General features: G+C 42.7%; 1 protein-coding gene across 4 annotated transcripts in view; it reads left to right on the plus strand.

Annotated features, from left to right (window-relative positions):
- The window catches only part of Helq (helicase, POLQ like), a 38,987-nt gene extending 19,641 nt beyond the window's left edge, over window positions 1-19,346 (plus strand). For 2 of the 4 annotated variants that reach the window (XM_075943811.1, XM_075943812.1), the window contains 7 exons: window positions 219-438; window positions 5,405-5,562; window positions 7,842-7,940; window positions 11,762-11,935; window positions 13,764-13,877; window positions 14,467-14,601; window positions 18,855-19,090. In XM_075943811.1, the coding sequence (XP_075799926.1) occupies window positions 219-438; window positions 5,405-5,562; window positions 7,842-7,940; window positions 11,762-11,935; window positions 13,764-13,877; window positions 14,467-14,601; window positions 18,855-18,962 (1,008 nt within the window). In that variant the 3' untranslated portion in view covers window positions 18,963-19,090. Of the gene's footprint in view, window positions 1-218; window positions 439-5,404; window positions 5,563-7,841; window positions 7,941-11,761; window positions 11,936-13,618; window positions 13,720-13,763; window positions 13,878-14,466; window positions 14,602-18,854 lie in introns of those variants that run through there. The other 2 variants (XM_075943809.1, XR_012907311.1) reach the window with 2 other exon arrangements.
- Window positions 19,347-19,662: the final 316 nt, after the last annotated feature.

The raw sequence follows: 19,662 nt of genomic DNA on the forward strand, positions 1-19,662 counted from the left end.
TAATAACAATTCTTTTTTAAAAAGTGTTATGATGAGAAATGTGTGTACCAGGTGTGAACGTGATGATGTTCCCTTTGCTGTTTTCCTTGTTAATTTTAAATGATGTAGATTTTGTGTAGATTCTGTGTTAATTTTTTCTTCCAGTAGCTTTAATAATAGTGAACAATCTCATTCCTTAAACTAAGGAAAATTTCCAATGATGTCCTGAACTCTTTCAGATTGCAACAAGTCTTGGTGACTTATATCAGTTTATGAACAGTACATTTTTCGGTGTTCAGCAAAAGATTTTATTGAAAGAAAAGAGTCTCTGGGAAATAACCGTCGAGTCACTTAGCTACCTGACAGAGAAAGGCCTTCTCCGAAGAGACAGCTGCGGGGCCTCGGAAGAGGCACAGTGTTGCTTCCACATCACAAAACTGGGCCACGCTTCTTTTAAGGGTAAGTTTACTTAATCTAGGAATCCATTGGAAACAATAAAAATTATGTTGTTTTCTTTCTTTAAATTGAATTTGTGTTTTCATATTAGAAACGTTAATCGTACAAACTTTCAGCTTTCAGAAGATGAGGAAATATTTTGACTTGTAAGTAATTGCAGTGTATAGAGAAGGAGATGGCCATGTCTTCTCCCTCAGAGGCACACTACTTACACCTGCCACTAATAGCACCTTTCTGTGTGTTTTACTTCAGTTTTCAGTATATGCTGTAAACAGGCTTGAGTTTTTGCTTTTAATTATTTTCTGTTGTTCTAGAACTTGCTCTTTGCATAATTTATAGATTATATCTGAACAAAGAATTTATTTCTTAATGAGTATATTGTAATTTACTTATTGAAAAAAAATACATGTGTACTGTTTAAAAAAAAATCTGAGGTTAGTGAGATGACTCAGTCAGTAACGTCTTTGCTCTGCAAGCATAAAACCTGACCTGAGTTAAGATTCCCACATAAACAGCCAGGCATGGCGACATAGGGCTGCGATCTCAGCTGTAGGGAGGCAGAGGCAGGCAGGTCCTTGGAGCTTCCGAGGAAACTGGCCCAGCCAACCAGTGAGCTTTTGACTCAGTGAGAGAGTCTGTCTTATACAGTAAGGTGGAGCATGACTGAAGAACCTCCCTTCATCCCCTGGCACACACGTGTACACACACACACACACACACGGAAACTGTCCTAAGAAGTCAGGATTGTGTTATTAGAAGTCCCATACTCCTGTCCCATTTCCACTCCTCAGGACCTCCCACTGTTCCCAATTCAACATTTACTCTTCCAAATACATTCACCCACCACATAACACGTCAGCCTACACTGACCACATACATTGCAGTGGTCCAAAAAGATCACAACACTTAATGGTGGTGTTAGCCATCTCTTGGATGTATTTTAATGTAATTGTGCTTATAAAATACAGTGAAGCCAAGGCAGCACACATGCTAGACAGGGATCACACATTAGTCTTGTAAGAGGCCGCTTGTTCATTCCCAGCTGCTCAGCCCCGAAATAACCACACTGAAACTGTATTAATTAAATCACTGCTGGCCTATTAGCTCTAGCTTCTTACTGGCTAGCTCTTACATCTTAATTTAACCCATTTCTATTAATCTGTGTATCACCACGTGGCTGTGACTTACCGGCAAGGTTCCAGCTTGTCTGTTCCTGGCGGCAGCTACATGGCATCTCCTTGACTCTGCCCACTCTCTATATATCTCTTCCAGCCTGGCTATACCCTGCTAAGCCATTGGCTGAAAGCAGCTTCTTTATTAACCAATAAAAGCAACACATATAGAGAAGGTCTTCCCACACCATTTCCCCTTTTCTGTTTAAATAAAAAGGAAGGTTTTAACTTTAACATAGTAAAATTACATATAACAAAATGGGTACCAAGCAAAAGTTACAGTTACAATATTTACATCTACTTTATCTTTTGTCATAACTAGGGAAAACTATAACTATAATTATATATTCTTCAACTCCATCAAAGACTCCTGAAGGATATAATATTACCTAAGTAAAGAAGAAGTGCATTGTAAGCAACTTCCAAAACTCTAGAATTGACAGAGACATCTGGCTGCCTGGACAGTCACCCAGAGTTCTTCTATATCATTGTAGCATCCATCTTCAGCCTACAGACCAGTAGTATCCCATAGACTTTTCCACAAAGCAGGGAATTTCAAGATCTGTTCTGCCTTGTAATGGCAAAGTCTATCAGTTGCTTTTTTCTACGTCCTGCAAAATGTCTGGCAGACTCTTTCATGAAGCAGAAACCCCAAAGGACCATCTCACCTTTAGGCAAGTTCAGCAGTCATTTCTCTGTGAGTCCTGCATGTCCAGTTCATACAACATAACATCAGGCAGTCCAGGCAAGAGCAGTTTCTTGCCCAAGTGACTAGCAAACTCCATAAGGAGCCTCTTTGGTGCCCATCTTCCTTTTGAAGTTATTGGTGCTGCCAAGAGCAGATGTGTCTCATTGTCATGAAAAGTCTAAGTTATCAAAACATTTTAAATGCCATATTTTGAAGGTCACTGAAAGATTTGAAGAATGCCTATCTAACTGAAATATATCTCTATATATCTAGAAAACCTAACATGACTATAAGCTTGACTATTATAGATGACTATTGATTAATTTGTATTTCTTAAATATACATTACATTTTTAAATGAGCTGCACAAACACAATACCTTAATCAAGAGCAGAAATATACATATAATAAAATTGACCTTAAATTTGTATCAATAGACCAAGATGCATACCAGTGCAAAGTATCCATCTCTATAGCATATCCCCCTTTAAATGTAAACAAACATTTATAAACAATCATTTAGGAAATTTGGGTGTAGTTCTCTCCAAACTGATTCCTGCTTTTTGTTGGATGAAGTAATTTTTGGGGGTGTTTACAGTGACCTCTGGTGGGTGTTGGTCTATCAAACCACATTAATCTGGAAGGATTCCACAGGTTTTCATCCTCTGTAGAAACAAAAGAAGCAACAAATCCTTAAACCCAAATGGTGAAGTCATAATATCTTTAAAATATCTATGCTGGTTTAGCTTAGCATCCCATGCAATGAACTATCCCTCTGTACTTAGCTCCTTCACAGTCAAAAAATTCAAAGAAAACACAATAATATACATAATCCAGACTCTCTGTGTATATTCCATCTTTACATGGATTATTTTTCTTATTACTTTTTATAAAGGTTTAATATTTATTTTATTATCTTTACTCCTTTAATCTGTGATTGTCTGTGCTCTTTTATATTACATTTACTGTCTCTTTACTCTTTTTTTCTCTCTCCCAAAACTACATACATTTATCCAACACTGTGAGCTGTTTAGAGTTCTTTTATGTCTGAATCTGTACTATTGTGTATCTGTAATCCTTTTCTGTCCTAGAGAGCTTTTAAAATTGTAAGCAGCTTGGTCATAGTGGCCCTGGATGCTGGCTCTGCCTCTCTTCCTTTCAATATGGCAGAGGTACCATTACTGCCAGCTCTGGGACTTCCAGGTAGGAGCTGTGCTCACCACTTTAACTCTGAGAGTGAGCATGCAGCATATAAACCCTTTTTATCTGAGTAATAGTTAAATATGCCATGCAGTGTACTGTGTGGCCTGGAAATATCTCTGTGTGTGGCAGCAGGAATCCAACATACTCTCCTCCTTTTGCATGTCTAGTAGACCTGATTTTACTGCCTGCTCAGGCAGGGAGTGCTGAGCCGTGGGCATGGTCTCAGCTACTTTCCTCCTTACCCTGAGTGGGCACACAAGCACTCAGGTCCACAAATGCCATTTAAGTGCTTGGCCTCCTGAAAGAGCCAGAGCGGTTTGTGCTGCCATTTTGAAACAGCACCTTTTCTTTCCTTTTGCTACTACCGCCTAATCAGGAAGACCTCTCTTAAAGGAGCCTGTTGCCAGCAAGCAGAGCTCATGGGGGGAAGGGGGGGATGCAGCTAAACTTTGTTATTTAGTGTCTAGAATTCCTTTCCAAGCCCTCTCAGGTTTTATATGGATTTAGCTGGCACACGTTGGAGTGCCAGTCTGTTGTAGGGAGGCTGCTTCTTTTTTCCCCGGCTGCTCAGACTCTAACTATACAGAAACTATTCATCAAATCACTGCTTGGACAATTAGCTCTGGCTTCTTTTTGGCTAACTCTTACATCTTAATTTAACCCATTTCTATTAATCTGTATATCACCACGTAGCTGTGGCTTACCTGCAAGGTTCTGGCACGTCTGTTCCCAGCAATGGCTACATGGCGTCTCCTTGACTCTGTCTTCTTTCTCCCAGCATTCAGTATAGTTTTCCCTGCCTAGTTCTGTTCTGCCATATCAACAGGCCAAGGCAGTTTTTCTTTATTCATTAACCAATAAAAGCAACATATATACAGAAGGATCTCCCACACCAAGACAGGCATCGCACATGTTAGACAGGCATACTGCCTCTGAGCTACACCCCCAGCTCCCTCTTTTGTTTATGAAACTGGGTTTCACTAAGTTGATCAAGCTAGCTGGTCAGCTGTAACCCAGGCAGTCCTCGAATTTGCAATCCTCCTTTCTCAGCCTCCAGGTAGCTGGGATTATATGTGGGCCTGTACTAAGAGCCCAGGCTCACGTTCCTTTTATACTGTAGTCATCTGTAATAAGAACATAAAGTATTTAATCACCTTTTATTTATAAACACTTGTATTGTTATGATCTTTCTAATCATAAACAACCATATGGTTTATAGAGTGCTCATCTCAACTTACTTTGGGTCCACATTGAAATCGGATTTTAGCTAGATTACCAAAAATTGAGTTGCTATATCAGAATTGTCTAAAAATTGGTATATAGTATTAAAATAACCTCCAAAATCATTGCAAATATTTGAAGTTACTTCCCATATTTATTTAACTGCTACATAAGATTTAAGTTAGGACCTGAACTCTAGTGCAGTCATAGAAGAGACCTTGGCTGAGATCCTCAGCCAACAAGAATAACAAATCTTTGTATTTGTTATTTTCAATCTTTCAAAGTGTTTGTTTTTATTTCATTACATACTAGAGGCACAAACAGACCAATATCATAGATATCTGTGTATGTTTCATATCCATTCATGTTATTTATGTAGGAATTATTCCAATTTACAAAGCTTCAATGTATTCTTGTTTATGACTCAGTACATTTTATTGTTTTTTTAAAATTGAACAAACTAAAACTCTAAGACATTGAATATTTTCAAATTCAAACTAATCTAAACTGACTTTTGATACTGGGTCTCATGAGAGGCAGTCAGGCCTCAGACCGCTGGGTAGCTGTGGTTGGTCTTCCCCTGCCCCACTATCCAAGTCTGCCATCTGAGTGCTGGGCCAAACAGGCACAACACACGTGGCTGAGAGTAGATTCAGTCATTCCTGGATGTGTTTGTATTTCTTTAGGAGCCATTGATTTGGCCTATTGTGACATTCTGTATAGAGACCTGAAGAAAGGTCTTGAAGGACTTGTACTGGAAAGTCTTCTCCATCTGGTCTACCTAACAACCCCCTACGACCTGGCTGCTCAGTCTGAGCCTGACTGGATGGTGTACTTCAGGCAGGTAAGAAACAGGACTTTTCAGCTCAGGCCACTTTGGACTTTTGTCAAGTGTTAGCTACTGCCTCTCCTCTATTGAAGCGTTGGGATTAGACCTTTCATCTTTCAGGGCTTCTGCCTCTCTTCATTTAGACTATCACATACCAATTAAGCAAAACTGTGGCTCTTACGATATTCGCGCACACATACACATATGTCTGTTGGGTTCTTTTAAATATTTATCTGTGTGTGCTCAGGAGGTGTGGATGTTTGTGCATTCCTCAGGAGCCATCCACCTTGGTTTTTGGACAGATCTCTCAGTAGGACCTGTGGCTCCCCTCTTAGTCTAGGCTGACCGGCAGATGAGCTCAGCAGCCGCCACGCCTGGCTTTTTACATGGGTTCTGGAGGTTGAACTCGGGCCCTCACACTGTGCAGCAGGAACTGCACTAACTGAACTCTCTCCCAGCTTCACAAAGAGTATTTATTTTATAGCCAGTAACACAGGAGAACTAGCCCTATATGTAATGAAATCAATTGGTAGGTAAGGTGTTAGGAATTTTTTCTGTGCATAGATTGGCTGAATGAACACACAGGATTACAGTAGGCATTGCATGAGTTTTGAAGCGGTACTGTATGACATCACATGAGTTTTTGTTGTTGTTGTTGTTGTTGTTGTTGTTTTTTGGTTTTTCGAGACAGGGTTTCTCTGTGGTTTTGGAGCCTGTCCTGGAACTAGCTCTTATAGACCAGGCTGGTCTCGAACTCACAGAGATCTGCCTGCCTCTGCCTCCCGAGTGCTGGGATTAAAGGCGTGCGCCACCACCGCCCGGCCCATCACATGAGTTTTGAAGCAGTACTGTATGATGCAGGTTTTTCAAAGTCCCTGTGCCTGTTCTTCCTCTTGTAGCTCACTCTAATATTAAACATAATCACACTCCCTCAGAAGTGCTGTGGCCATGTCTTCATGCCCAGTCATTTGCTACCGCGGTTGCCGAGGACCAGCCTCAGCAGAGAAGTGGGTCTCGAACCTGGGATGTTTGGAAGGCGAAATGCATACAGGAGCCCAGGCTTCTGATGCAAGCTGACAGGCTGACAGCTGCAGGGCAGGTTCTTGTACCCCGAGCTTCACACCTCAGTCTTTTATTGTGAATTTTACACGAGGAGAATGATTCTTTCTTCTCGTCACAGGTTAATCATTACCTGGGCAGAGCAGTTCACAGGGAGTACAAAGATACTTTGAAATCAGAACATCATCATCATTTACTATGACATTTCCCCAGTTCCCAAGCCCCATGCCAGCCACTATATTCTTAATTCTTAGTTGAGTTAATCATCCAACAGCTTCTGAGGCTTTCACCTCAGAGGCTAACTACCTGCAGTTACAGAAGCATAGTTCAGTGGGTTTCACTCCATTGTCGTACCCTTCCCATTGTTGTTCCTCATAATTCCAATTTTGATTTATAAGGCCATAAAGCCCTAGGTTCTTCAGAAACCTTATTCATCATAGCCAAGTTCTTTTCTGTTTCAGTATAATTCTTTTGCCAAGTTTTATAATCAGGCAAAAAACAATTTCTGCATTTTTCCCAAATTTTCCTAATTCTTTCATCAATCAGGTTTTCCCCCATGACCTTCTTTACAGCTTTAATGCCTGCCTGCTCTATCAGATCAGGAAGACTCATATTGTACAGCACATCCATATTTTCAGACGCCACTAGTGTGGAAGGAAAAACATGAAGAACAAGTGCACTAGTAGAATTGCTATAACCAGAATCATTTGTAACACTGACAAATGCGTATGCAGACACCATAGAAGCTGTCCTTGGGACAGTAGGTGTGTTCTCCTTGGCCCTCAAGTAACACGCTCATTTAGCTGCCACTGGGTTGTCTGGAGGGAATTGCTTCCTGCATCTCAGGAACCACATGTGGAGGGGGCTGTGCTTTGCCATCTCCAGCACCAAGGATGGAGATGCGATCTGAGGAATGCAGTAAGACGGTCATTAGAGCATGCTCACACACCAAGACAGCTGTGACATCTCTAGGCTGTGCAGTTCTATGGAACCACCATCATGTATAGTCTGGTGTTGATGAAATATTGTTCTGCTTATGATGATAATTCTATAAAGTATGTTGTCTTCTGATCTTATATTTTTAAAGTTTGTAATATTTGTAAATAAGTGTCATTTTTTTCTTATCCATTACAATTATGAAAATGTGACTTCAAAATTAATACTGGATTTGGCTCAGATGACAGACTTGTAAAGCTACAATTTTTTTGTGTGTGTTTTATTCCTTTTCTGTGTAGTTTAGTCAGCTCAGTCCAGCAGAGCAAAATGTAGCTGCTCTCCTTGGAGTCTCAGAAAGCTTCATCGGGAAGAAGGCATCAGGACAAGCCATCAGAAAGGTGCGGCGTCTCTTGTCTCCTAACAATGGGCTCAACAAAATTAGTGTATCACCCCCTTTACTGACCTGATCCTTTGTTTCCTAGCACGCGGGAGGTAGAGGTAGGTAGATCTCTGTGAATTCGAGGTCAGCCTGGTCTACACAGTGCATTCCAGGCAAGCTAGAGCTACACAGTGAGACCCCGCCTTTAAATAAAAACAAAAATTATTAATCTGTTTGGCTTATATTATAAAATATTTTCACAATATCATATAACTGTATATAAGTTCAATTTGAAATGAATGTTTTGTAATATATATTATGCACACAGATTTATATATGTAGCTTGTGTGTATGTGTGTGTGTGTGTGTGGTGTTGAAACCTAGATACTTGCACAGACTAGGTGAGTATTCTGCCACTTAGCTTCCAGCTCCTAAACACACCAATATAAAGTTATTTTCCAGAAACTTTATATGAGCTGTCCTACTTGATGTTACAAATTCTGCACAGGAGGAATCTGAATTTTTTTTTGTTGTTGTTGTTGTTATTTTATTGGTCTCAAAAAGCTCCCAATGCTCCCTGGAGATAGGCAGGCAGATTTCTGTGCATTCAAGGCCAGCCTGGTCTACAGAATGAGTTGCAAGGCAGCCAGGACTACATAGAGAAACCCTGTTCTAAAAAAACAAACAAAACAAAACAAAAACAAGAGAAAAAGACAGACAGACAGACTTTACAATGTTCAGGTTTGATCTTTTACTTTGGAATTGTCTATGGCTAGATTTTTGAAATGACAAATACAAATATTCCTTTAAAAACTTTTATATTGGGGCTGGAGAGTGGTTAAGAGCACTGGCTGCTCTTCCCGAGGACCTGGGTTCAATTCACAGCACCCACATGGCAGCTCATAACTGTCTCTAACTCCAGTTCTAAGGGATTTGATACCTTCATACCAATACACATAAAATAAAGTTAAATAAATTTTTAAAAATTTTACATTTAAAAAAAGACCTTTTATATTAACTTCAAAAATGTAAAGTAAAATCAAAATCATACTAATTGGAGACTACTAAATAATACCACATACAAAATCTCCTTAGAATAAGATATCTTTGAAAATTCGAATCTAGAATTTAATTTTGTTACATTTTCATATATAGTCAATGTTTGTTGTGTGATAATTAAATATTTAATAATCTATTTACTTACTTAATAGTTTAGACATATCACTATTTCAAATTCTAAAGAAAATGGTATTTATGGGTGAGGGGTGCCGCATGCCTTTAATATCAGACGTAGGGAACTGAGGCAGGTGGATCTCTGTAAGTTCGAAGCCAACCTTATCTACAGAGCAAGTTCCAGGATAGCCAAAGGCTACAGAGAAATCTGGTCTCAAAAACCAAGAAAAAGGTATTTACTTAAAACATAATTTATATTGGGGCTGGAGAGACGACTCAGAGGTTAAGAGCACCGGCTGCTCTTCCAGAGGTCCCGAGTTCAATTCCCAGCAACCACATGGTGGCTCACAACCATCTGTAATGTAATGAGACCTGGTACCTTCCTTGTCAGCAGTACATTGTATGCCTAATAAATAAATCTTTAAAAAAAACATAATTTATTTCTCCATATTGAAGAAGAAAGTTGGGCAGGCAAAACAGCTCCATGGAAAATGGAAAATATTCTTGCTACACTGGCCTCACTGCCTGAGTTCTGTCCTCAGGGTCCCCTGAAAAGCCTTAGCCTAGACTACACAGTGTGCCAGAAACAACAAGAGCCGCAGAGAACTGTCCTGGCTTCCTCGTGTGCACCAAGGCACACGTGCACCCAGTCACGCACAGTCACACACACAAATAAATACAATCTGAAAAAGCCAAAGCTCCATCCCACACCTACTCCTTTAAAACTGTGCGTGTGTGTGCGCACATTCATCCCGCAGCACTCATGTGGAGGTCCAGGAGTGTGGACTTGGTTCCTTTCCCCTTTCTGTGGCCCCAGCACTTTGTGCACCAAGGCATCTCAGTGGCCCCACCCCTTATCATTGACATCTCTTGCAAACGCTTGAAATTGTCATTAGAGCATCCATCCAACCATTTAATAATTCTCGTTTTTCCTGGCTTTGGAATTACATTCTAAGCAAAGCCTCCATTTACTCAATTTATAGTTACTGGTAAAAGCACATTAAAAATGACAAATTAAAAAGCCATCTTGCCTGCCCAGTATTGAATATACTTCTTCAGCTTAATGCTTTTAAAAGGATGGCCCATTATATACATGCTGGATCTGTAACTCAAAATCCACTGATCAGTAGCATTTATCTCAAAGTTCATTTCTGTATCTTATTTATGTTTTTCTTTTTGGACAGGGACTTGCTATGTAACTCAAGTCATGACCCTCCTAACTTGGGCTCCAAGTGCTAGGATTATAGGCACACCATCATGCTCAAATAACATATTTTACAACTATTTTTTATCTTCCAAGTCCATCTATAAAATTGTTTAAGTTTTCAAGACAGGGTTTCTCTGTAGCTTTGGAGCTTGTCCTGGAACTCACTCTGTAGACCAAGCTGACCTCAAACTCACAGAGATCTGCCTGTCTCTGCCTCCCAAGTGCTGCGATTCAAGGAGTACAACACCACCTGGCAAGTTAACTTGATACTAGTGATGAAATTGTTTGCACAAAAAATCAGATCTCTAACTCACTGGCAAAAGTAGAATATCAGACAGAAGTCGTTTTCTGTGTCTGTTTCCGCTTTGGGACACTGACTGGCACGACCATGTGAGCCATAGCCTATCTCCTTGCAGTGGACAGTATAGACAAGCTCGCCGTTTAGCCAGCGTGTTTGTCTACTTCCATCCACACGCAAACAGTGCGGTCAGTGTGGAGGTCGCCCCCTTTCCAGCAGAGTACTGTTCCCTGGAAGGCAGGAAGGGAGTACTGGCTCAAGCTTTGAGAGTCTGACCCCGAGTGGTCATATTTAATTAAGTACTGCTCAATTTGGTGAAAATGTTCCTCGTGATACATAACTCAATCCTGCATGCACAACATAACATCAAGCCCCTTGTAAAGTACGTGTGACATCTCCCATGAAGATGGGTTCCCCCGATTGGTAAGCATGACTAAGGTCACCAGGCTGTTAGGCACATTTGCTCCCAGCCTTCTGTGTGTCACACGGGTTAAACAGCAGGTTGTCTGGAACATTCCTGGCTCCCCTAGTGCTTTTCCGTGAGCACAGGGACCCCTGTGCCTCCCACACTCCTGCTTCCCCCTTCATGTTCATTTTCTAACGCCACGGGGCGAGTTAAACAACAGAAAGCAGCCGGCTTCAGCATAGAGCCCTGCCTTTGCGTATGTGAGGCCCGCGGCTCGGTTCCTCGCAGTTCAGGACCCCAGATCTGAAATCAAGGTACGGGCAATGCTGACTTCTGGGTAGACCGCAAGAATCCTCACCTGCTCTCTCCCAGCCGCGAGGCTTGGGCAACACAGCTGCTAGGCTCACCGGCACATCTCTGACCCGAGCCTCGCTCTTCATTGACTTCTGTGTCTCTGTCCTTTCCTCATTTTATAAGGATTCCAGTCAGTGAGTTCAGGTCCCGAGGTGAATCCTGGATGGCGTCCTTTACACGTCCTGACCTAACAACATCTGCAAAGGTCCCCTTCCCGACTGCCACAGTCACGGGTCCAGGTGTTAGAGCATGCGCATTTCACTGGAAACCTCTACCTTATCTCCTTAGGACAGAAAAATCGGGGAGCTGAGGTAGAGGGCACAATGCTTTTGTGTGCTCATTCTGTCCATGCTGACCTTTTGCCCAGCTACCAACTGAGTTTATGCTCTTGTGTCTTTCTAGAAGGTGGACAAGAACATCGTCAACAGGCTCTATCTGTCTTTTGTCCTTTATTCCTTGCTGAAAGAGACCAACGTTTGGAGTGTGTCTGAGAAATTTAATATGCCCCGAGGACACGTACAAAGCCTGCTCACGGGAGCCGCCTCATTCTCGTCCAGTGTGTTACACTTCTGTGAGGTAATTCACTTACGTGTGTGACATGTACTTCCGGTCTTTTTATTTCCGCTGTTATTAAGCTTGTAAAGCAGGTGTCAGTCTTTTCCTCTCTGCTGAGTTACTGTGTTATTTCAAAGCATGCGGATTATTGAAAGCATTTCTTTGTTTCTGCCTGTTTACAAGATTACTACGTGTGAGCTTATGGGATATTGCAGAAATTACCGAGTCTACTACAACCCTTAAGTCAGTAGAAGGTGCAGAGCTGGCCTGTTCCCAGGGCCACTGCTAATAGTTTCAAGCTGTCCATCACAACCCACGGCTTCCACATGGTGACCCATGAGTGATGAGCGGGTTAAGTGAGCCGTGACCATTAGGTGCCGTGGGATTACTCGGTGCCGTGTTTTCTGGACAGCCACGGTGATATGCCAGTCCTAGTGCCTGGCAGGCAGGCTAGGAATCCACATCAAGTATAGGGCTTTGCATATACATATACTCATATATGCATTTGAAGTAGATGAGTTTGAAACTAGAAAACTGTAGCATTTCCTTAAATAGCATGGCAAGTCTTACCAGACTTAGCTACCGAAATAATCTTTAATTGACATATCATACAGGCTGTTTTTGTCAGCTTTTCATTTCAGCTTCCTTTCTTTCCTAGCTTAAACCTTTAGTCTATGCGTGTGTAGAATAATGAAGGGAGATTAGTGTCCTTTAATAAGTGACTCTGTTCCCTCGAGGAAGCCATCAGCGGCATGAGGTAGCACGGCGGCTGTATTAGTGAAGGCAGCTTTTAACCACAGATAATCGTGGAAACTTAGTGAAGGCCCTCTGGTGTAGCGGGAAGGCCCACCCCAGGCAGCTCGGCACTGGTTGTCTGGCAGTTCCACCGACATCCTTTAGCTCTGCTGTTAGTGCAGCAGCTGCTTGCTCGGTGACGTCAGGGTGACATTACATGTTCTTATGGTGATACCCACAGCCTAGAAAGGGGCCTTTTAAAATTAACATTTCAAACATATTTATTTAGTGTATGAGTTTGCAGTATACTAAACTGAACGTGTGTGGGGGTGCATACTATGTGTGTGCATGTGCATGCATGCCTGTTTGGGTGCACATGTATGCACTTGCCACAATTGCATGTGGAGGTCAAAGGTCAACATCAGAGGTGTCTTTCTCAATTGCTCCTTCTTCCTTCTTGTCCTGGTTCCCCAGCTCAGGTTACTTCTTCTAGCAGAAAAATTACACAGAATGGGTAATAGAAAAACACAAAAAATGGATCTTTCACTGAACCTGGAGCTCCCCATTTTGGCCACACATCCACACAGACATTTGGTGCTGGGGTCACAGACCTCCCCCACTGCACTTGACTTTCACGTGGGTGCTGAGGGCCCTCGAGTGTGCAGCAGGCACCTCCCTCAGAGCCGGCTCCCCGCCCTCGAGTGTACATCTGGAGAAGATCAATTGATACAAATGCCTCCAAGCCAGGTTTAATGCTCACGATTCATATTTCTTGTTTTTATTAGCTTAGACAATGTTTCGTTGAATATTATTCTGCATTTAAATTTTTCCTTATTTAATACTCTGTCTCTGGGATAATTCCCAGAGGTAAAAACTGTAGTCACTTGACAAACAAAGCCGTACATTTCCTGTGATTTTGATTAGAAATAACTTGGTTTTTTATTTTCAATCTTTTTCCTCCCCCAAAAGCTAGTTCATCGAGCTGCCAGGGTGCCCACCATGCCTCCTTGACATTGTGTTTGGGATGGTCCTCTCCCTCACTGCACCCAAACTTCAGAAAAAATTTAGAGGTAACTTGCTCAGCTTAACATTTGATGTATCTTTCTTTTCTCAGGAGCTGGAGGAGTTTTGGGTTTACAGAGCCCTGTTGGTAGAACTTACCAAGAAACTGACCTACTGTGTGAAGGCAGAGCTAATCCCGCTCATGGAAGTGACTGGGGTCTTAGAGGTCAGCCTTGCTCTGGTTCCCCAACTCAGGTTGTTTTTACTGATGGGAAGATTAGGTTTTACCATTTTGTGAAGGCTGCTGCAGAATGAGGAATAGAAAGAGCTTTATTGCTCTGGGATCTATAGAGGAACAGAACTGATAGACTCAATATATATCAACAAAGGGTACTTGTTACATCGGCTGACATCGCTGGGTAGTCCCACAGCAGGGGTCTCCACAGGCCGCTCAGTCCCTGAGACTGCATGCGCAGAGGTCCCAGTCCGGTGTGGAAAGCCCGGGGATTCCTGGAGCGCTGCTGGTCTTCATGGGGAAGGTTGAAGAAGCTGGGTTTCTTATCAGTGAGGAATGGTGGCGGTGGCAGCTTAGATGCACTCAGCCGCGGAGAGCAGACTTTTAGCACACCTGATGACTTCCACTGTGTGGAAATCTCCCGAGTCGAATCAGACTCCCAGACACATCCTTAATATTGTGCAGTACTCTGCCATGTCGTCTCTTCATATTTGCATTAGTATCTTCGTCTGTTGTCTGTTGAATGTAGTTTTTTTATAGTCACAAATACTCATAGTATTAATTTTTTTAATGCCTTTAGGGTCGAGCAAAACAGTTATACGGTGCAGGTTACAAGAGTATAATGCACTTAGCCAATGCCAATCCAGACGTGCTAGTGAGGACAATTGAGCATCTGTCCAGACGCCAGGCCAAGCAGATTGTTTCCTCAGCAAAGGTGAGCAAGCTGTGAGAATATGCCACAGCATACTGTCCTTACGCTTCTGATATCAGAGCAAAGCGTTGCATGTCATAGAATAGTTCATAGTTACAAAAACGTGCTCGGGGCTGGAGAGATGGCTCAGTGGTTAAGAGCACGTGCTGCTCTCCCAGAGGACTGCAGGCTCGATTCCCAGTACCCGCAGGGTAACTTACACTTGGTAGCTCTAGTTCTATGGGATCTGATGCCTTCTGATCTCTAAGAGCACTGCGCACACACGGTGCACAGACATACATAAATAAATGCAGCAAACATCCAGACACATCAAATCTAAATTTTAAAAAAAACCCACATACTCAGAATTTGTAGGTACAGATACTGTACCTGTTGCTGACACAGGAATGCTGAGAAGAGGAGAGAGACAACCTAAAAATTCACACTGGGGGACCGGGCAGCCGTGCAGCTTCCCCACACAGCCTCCTCACAGAAGTGTCCTCCTCAGGTGCCCAGCATCCAGCCTCTCAGCTTGCAGACTCCTTCGCTGGCAAGAATCGGTTCTCGTTGGTTTTGGTGCTTTTAGCATTACTGAAGTCACCACGATATGTTGGGGTTAATTTGCCTCTTCACGTTTCTCCCATTGCGTCTGGCGGTCTGCCCCTCAGAGCCAGGCCAGCCCTTCCTTTGGGCAAGACTTTCTCTTTCCCATATTAAGTTCTTTAAGCCGTTCACAGTCTTCAGTTTTCTTTTCAAGACTGCCATTGTGCTTCTGTTTGTGTGGGTGAAGCCATACACAGCAATTTGGGGTTATGTCCTTCTTGGTCACAATTATATAAATTGCTTGGCCTTTTACAACCTCATTATTGCATTATTGTGCTGATTGGTCTTCTGTCAGCTTGACACACAAACTAGAGTTATCTGAAAGGAGGGAACCTTAGTTGAGGAAATGCCTCCATAAGATCCAGCCGTAACACATTTTCCTAATTAGTGACTGGAGGGAGAGCCCAGTCTGTTGTGGATGGTCTTATCCCTGGGCTGGTGGTCCTGGGTTCTATAGAAAAGCAGGCTGAGTAAGGTGAGCATCCAAACTGCCTAGGAGGGAAATGGGAGGCGGTGGCGGGGAAGAGACAGAAATCTTTAATAAATAAATAAATTTAAAAAAAAATAGCCGGGCAGTGGTGGTGCACGCCTTTAATCCCAGCACTCGGGAGGCAGAGGCAGGCGGATCTCTGCGAGTTCGAGACCAGCCTGGTCTACAAGAGCTAGTTCCAGGACAGGCTCCAAAACCACAGAGAAACCCTGTCTCGAAAAACCAAAATAAATAAATACATACATACATACATACATACATAAATGAAAAGAAAAGAAAAGCAGGCTGAGCAGGCCAGGGGAAGCAAGCCAGTAATCAGCACCCTGGCTCCTGCTTCCAAATTCCTGCCCTGTTTGAGTTCCTGTCCTGACTTCCTTCAATGATGAACAGTGATGTGAAGTGTAAGCTGAATAAGCTTTGGCTTATTTAGTGTTCCTGCTGCCGAGACACCATGACCGCAGCAACTCTCAGAAGAAAAACATTTAGCTGGGGCTAGCTTACAGCTGAGAGGTTTAGTCTGTTATTGGTGTGCCAGCATGCAGGCAGGCATGGTTCTGGAAAAGGAACTGAGAGTTCTACATCTTGATCTGAAGCCAGCAGAAGCCGCTGTGTGTTGCACTGAGCATAGCTTGGGCCAAGGAGACCTCAAAGCCCACCCGCACAGTGACGCACTTCTTCCAACAAGGCCACACCTTCTATGGTGCCACTCCCTTTAGGGGACATTTTCTTTCAAACTACCACAAGCCCTTTCCTCCCCAAGAAGCCCTAACTAAGACAGTTATTGTCATTATATGAAAGAGAACTGTTTTTAAAATATCTCTTGCTCAAGTGCCTCGAGTGGTATTTGCAGTGGTGTGAAAGAGATAGTTTCTGTGTTTACAGATGCAGCCTGCAGGACAGACTGTCCAGTAGACTGGTGTCCCTGGGCAGGTAGGGACAGCCTGCAGTCATCTCCTTTATATTGCCTAGCACACAATCAGTTGATAGTACCTGTGCACCAAGTGTTTGCAGGAAGAAATAAACACGACCCAAAGAAATACAGCAGTTTACTGATCCAGGACTGTGGCGCCGACCATATCCCAGGAAGCCAGTGGTGTCTGCAGGGGCTGTACTCTTGCCTTCAGCACCCTGAGTTCTCAGGACACAGCTCCATCTTACCCCAGTACTCAGTCCAGCTCTCCCACCTTCCAGCCAGCTCATTCTACTTCCTGACACAGGGTGTGAGGATGGCAACATTCTGTATCCAGTGATACTGTGGATTTTGTATCCTTGTTGCTGATCTATGTACGGTTTTGTTTTGTTCTTTGTTGTTGTTTTTAAGACAGGGTCTCACTGTGTAGCCCTGGCTGGCCAGGAACTCTCTATATTGACCAGGCTGGCCTCAAACTGATGGAGATCCTCTGAGTGCCAGGATTAAAGGCTTGCGCCACCGCCACTGCTCCCAGTTTATGGTCTGTGTAGTTTCCTCTTTTCTTTTCTTTCCTTTTCTTTTCTTTTCTTTTCTCTTTTCTTCTCTCTCTCTCTCTCTCTCTCTCTCTCTCTCTCTCTTTCTTTTTTGTTGTTGTATTATTTTTGTTGTGTTTTGTTTTCTGAGATGGGGTCTCTGTGTAGTCCTAGCTGTCCTGGAACTCACTTTGTGAACCAGGTTGGCCTTGAATTCATAGAGACCTGCCTGCCTGTCTCCAGAGTGCTGGGATTAAAGGTGTGTGCCACCACCACCCAGCGATCTGTGTAGTTTTTGGAAGATACGATAGGACATTTATATGGTTACCATTACCTCAGATACTGGAAAGCCTGGCTTATATTTTGATTTCCCTTGTGCAATGCTCTGTCTTATCTCATTAGAGAGCATTGTTTTCTTTTTCATTTCCACTTTGTTTCTTAGGGTTTTTCCCTTTATGAAGTTTTTGCTAAGCTTTTTATTATAAGCAGCATTACAAATAAATTTCTCTGCTCTCTAGACAAAATCCACCTGCAACTAATCCCAAAATTTTATTTCTCATGTTTAGAAAATAGAAAAAAGTCACTGTTCATCAAATTTTTTCTTGAAATATTCTAAAATGCCATTTTGTTTTGCTGTTTGACTCAGTGACTTTGGCTGGATTTGAAACTGAGCAATCCCTCTGCCTCTGCCTCCTGTGTGTGGGAACTAAAGGAGTGATTCCCCTGCCTCTGCCTCCTGTGTGTGGGAACTAAAGGAGTGATTCCCCTGCCTCTGCCTCCTGTGTGTGGGAACTAAGGCAAACCAGCACATGTCCTCCACTCTGTGCTTGGGATACTCTCTTCCCTGCACGCTGTCTTTAAATTATCCTATTTTTAGACATGGCAGCATACACGTTCCGAGCCCTGAAGCAGGAAGATCACAAATATGAGGCCAGCCTAGACTACATAGTGAAGTCCTAGCTCGCAAAGTATAAGGTGGGGGTGGGAGGGTATAGAGGTAGCTCAGTGGTTAAGATCACTGACTGCTCTTCCAGAGGACTTGGGTTCATATTTCTTGCACCCACATGGCCACCACAACCCTCTATAATAGCAGTTCCAGGGGATCCGTCCAACTCTTCTGACCTCCAGGGACACATGGTGTATGCACATGCAATGCATGCTAACAAAAATACCCATACACATTAAATAACTAAGTAATTAATCAAAAAATACATGAGGGAAAAATGACGGGGGGGAGATGAAGGGAAGATAGATCAGACTTTGTTTACTTTAGAAGCTTTAGGGAAAAAAATCTGTTTTGTAATACTGATGGGCTTCTAAAAGCACATTAAATTATGAGAATAAAATATAGCTGTAAAATAACAGTTTCCAGATCTAATTGAACATATATGAAAGGATAGCAGTTTCAAGAGGTAATTAAATTTTTGCAAAATTCTCTGAAATTTTATAGATTATAAATTAAGTTTTAAGTGCCCAGGTCTTCTGTGAAGCAAATCTCTTAGTGTAGGAAAGCGCCATTCTTTTTGGTACACTGAACACTGGTCAGCTAAAATGGTTTTTAACAGAATTCCGCAGCTTCATTTACTGAAGTTGCTTGTTCCTAAGTGGCTGTTTTTCAGTCCTACTATTTTAGCTCTGACGTTGGATATTGATGTGTCAAGCTCGGGTTTTTAGCAGACATACAATGTTGGCAACTCTCTAGCCAAGTACATTTGGCCTCACGACTGGGTGTTTACTGCAGATGCTGCTGCACGAGAAGGCACAGACTTTGCAGGAAGAAGCTGAAGAACTGCTGAGATTGCCTGCCGACCTCCCTGGGCTGGGGGCTTCCAACACCGAGAAGGCGTGACCATGCTGGGGATACCGCTCTGTAGGGCGTTTGCCTCACATGCCCAAGGCCCTGGGCTAAACCCTCAGTGCCATCAAGAAAGAAGAAAAGGCCAAAGGGATTATAATTTAGCACGGTGGTGAACACCTGTAATTCCAGCTCTTGGGAGACAGAGGCAGGAGACTGGACATTAAAAGTCACCTTCAACTGCATGTAGAGCTGGAGGCCAGCCTGAGCTGCAGGAGTCCCTGTCTCAAAAAAACAAAACAAAAAAAACCATGAAGCTGTCTGATGTATGTTTTCAAATTTGAGTTATTTATTATATATATATGTGTGTCTTATTATTGAAGATTCTCTATAAATGAAATATATAAATATATACATTAAAGACTGGATGAACTCTAAGAGCGGACTCTGGATGACTGATTCTACCACCAGTAACTGCTGGAACAGCCCACTAATAACCCATTTTCTTCCACTTCTGTGCACTGTGTCTTCCTCTACATACCCCAGCCTAGCTTTCTGGTAATCTCTTTCACTGTTTTTCTACCATTTCCCCAGTGTTTTGTGCCGGCTAACCACATGCTCTTGGTGTGGGACAATGGTCTGTATTCTGTCAGTTATATTTTAAATAAACGCTGATTGTCCAGTAGCCAGGCAGGAAGTATAGGTGGGACAACCAGACAGGAAGTAGAGGCAGATCAATTCTGGGAACAGGAGA

This window comes from Microtus pennsylvanicus, chromosome 12 (genome assembly GCF_037038515.1).
Source record: "Microtus pennsylvanicus isolate mMicPen1 chromosome 12, mMicPen1.hap1, whole genome shotgun sequence".
NCBI lineage: Eukaryota > Metazoa > Chordata > Mammalia > Rodentia > Cricetidae > Microtus > Microtus pennsylvanicus.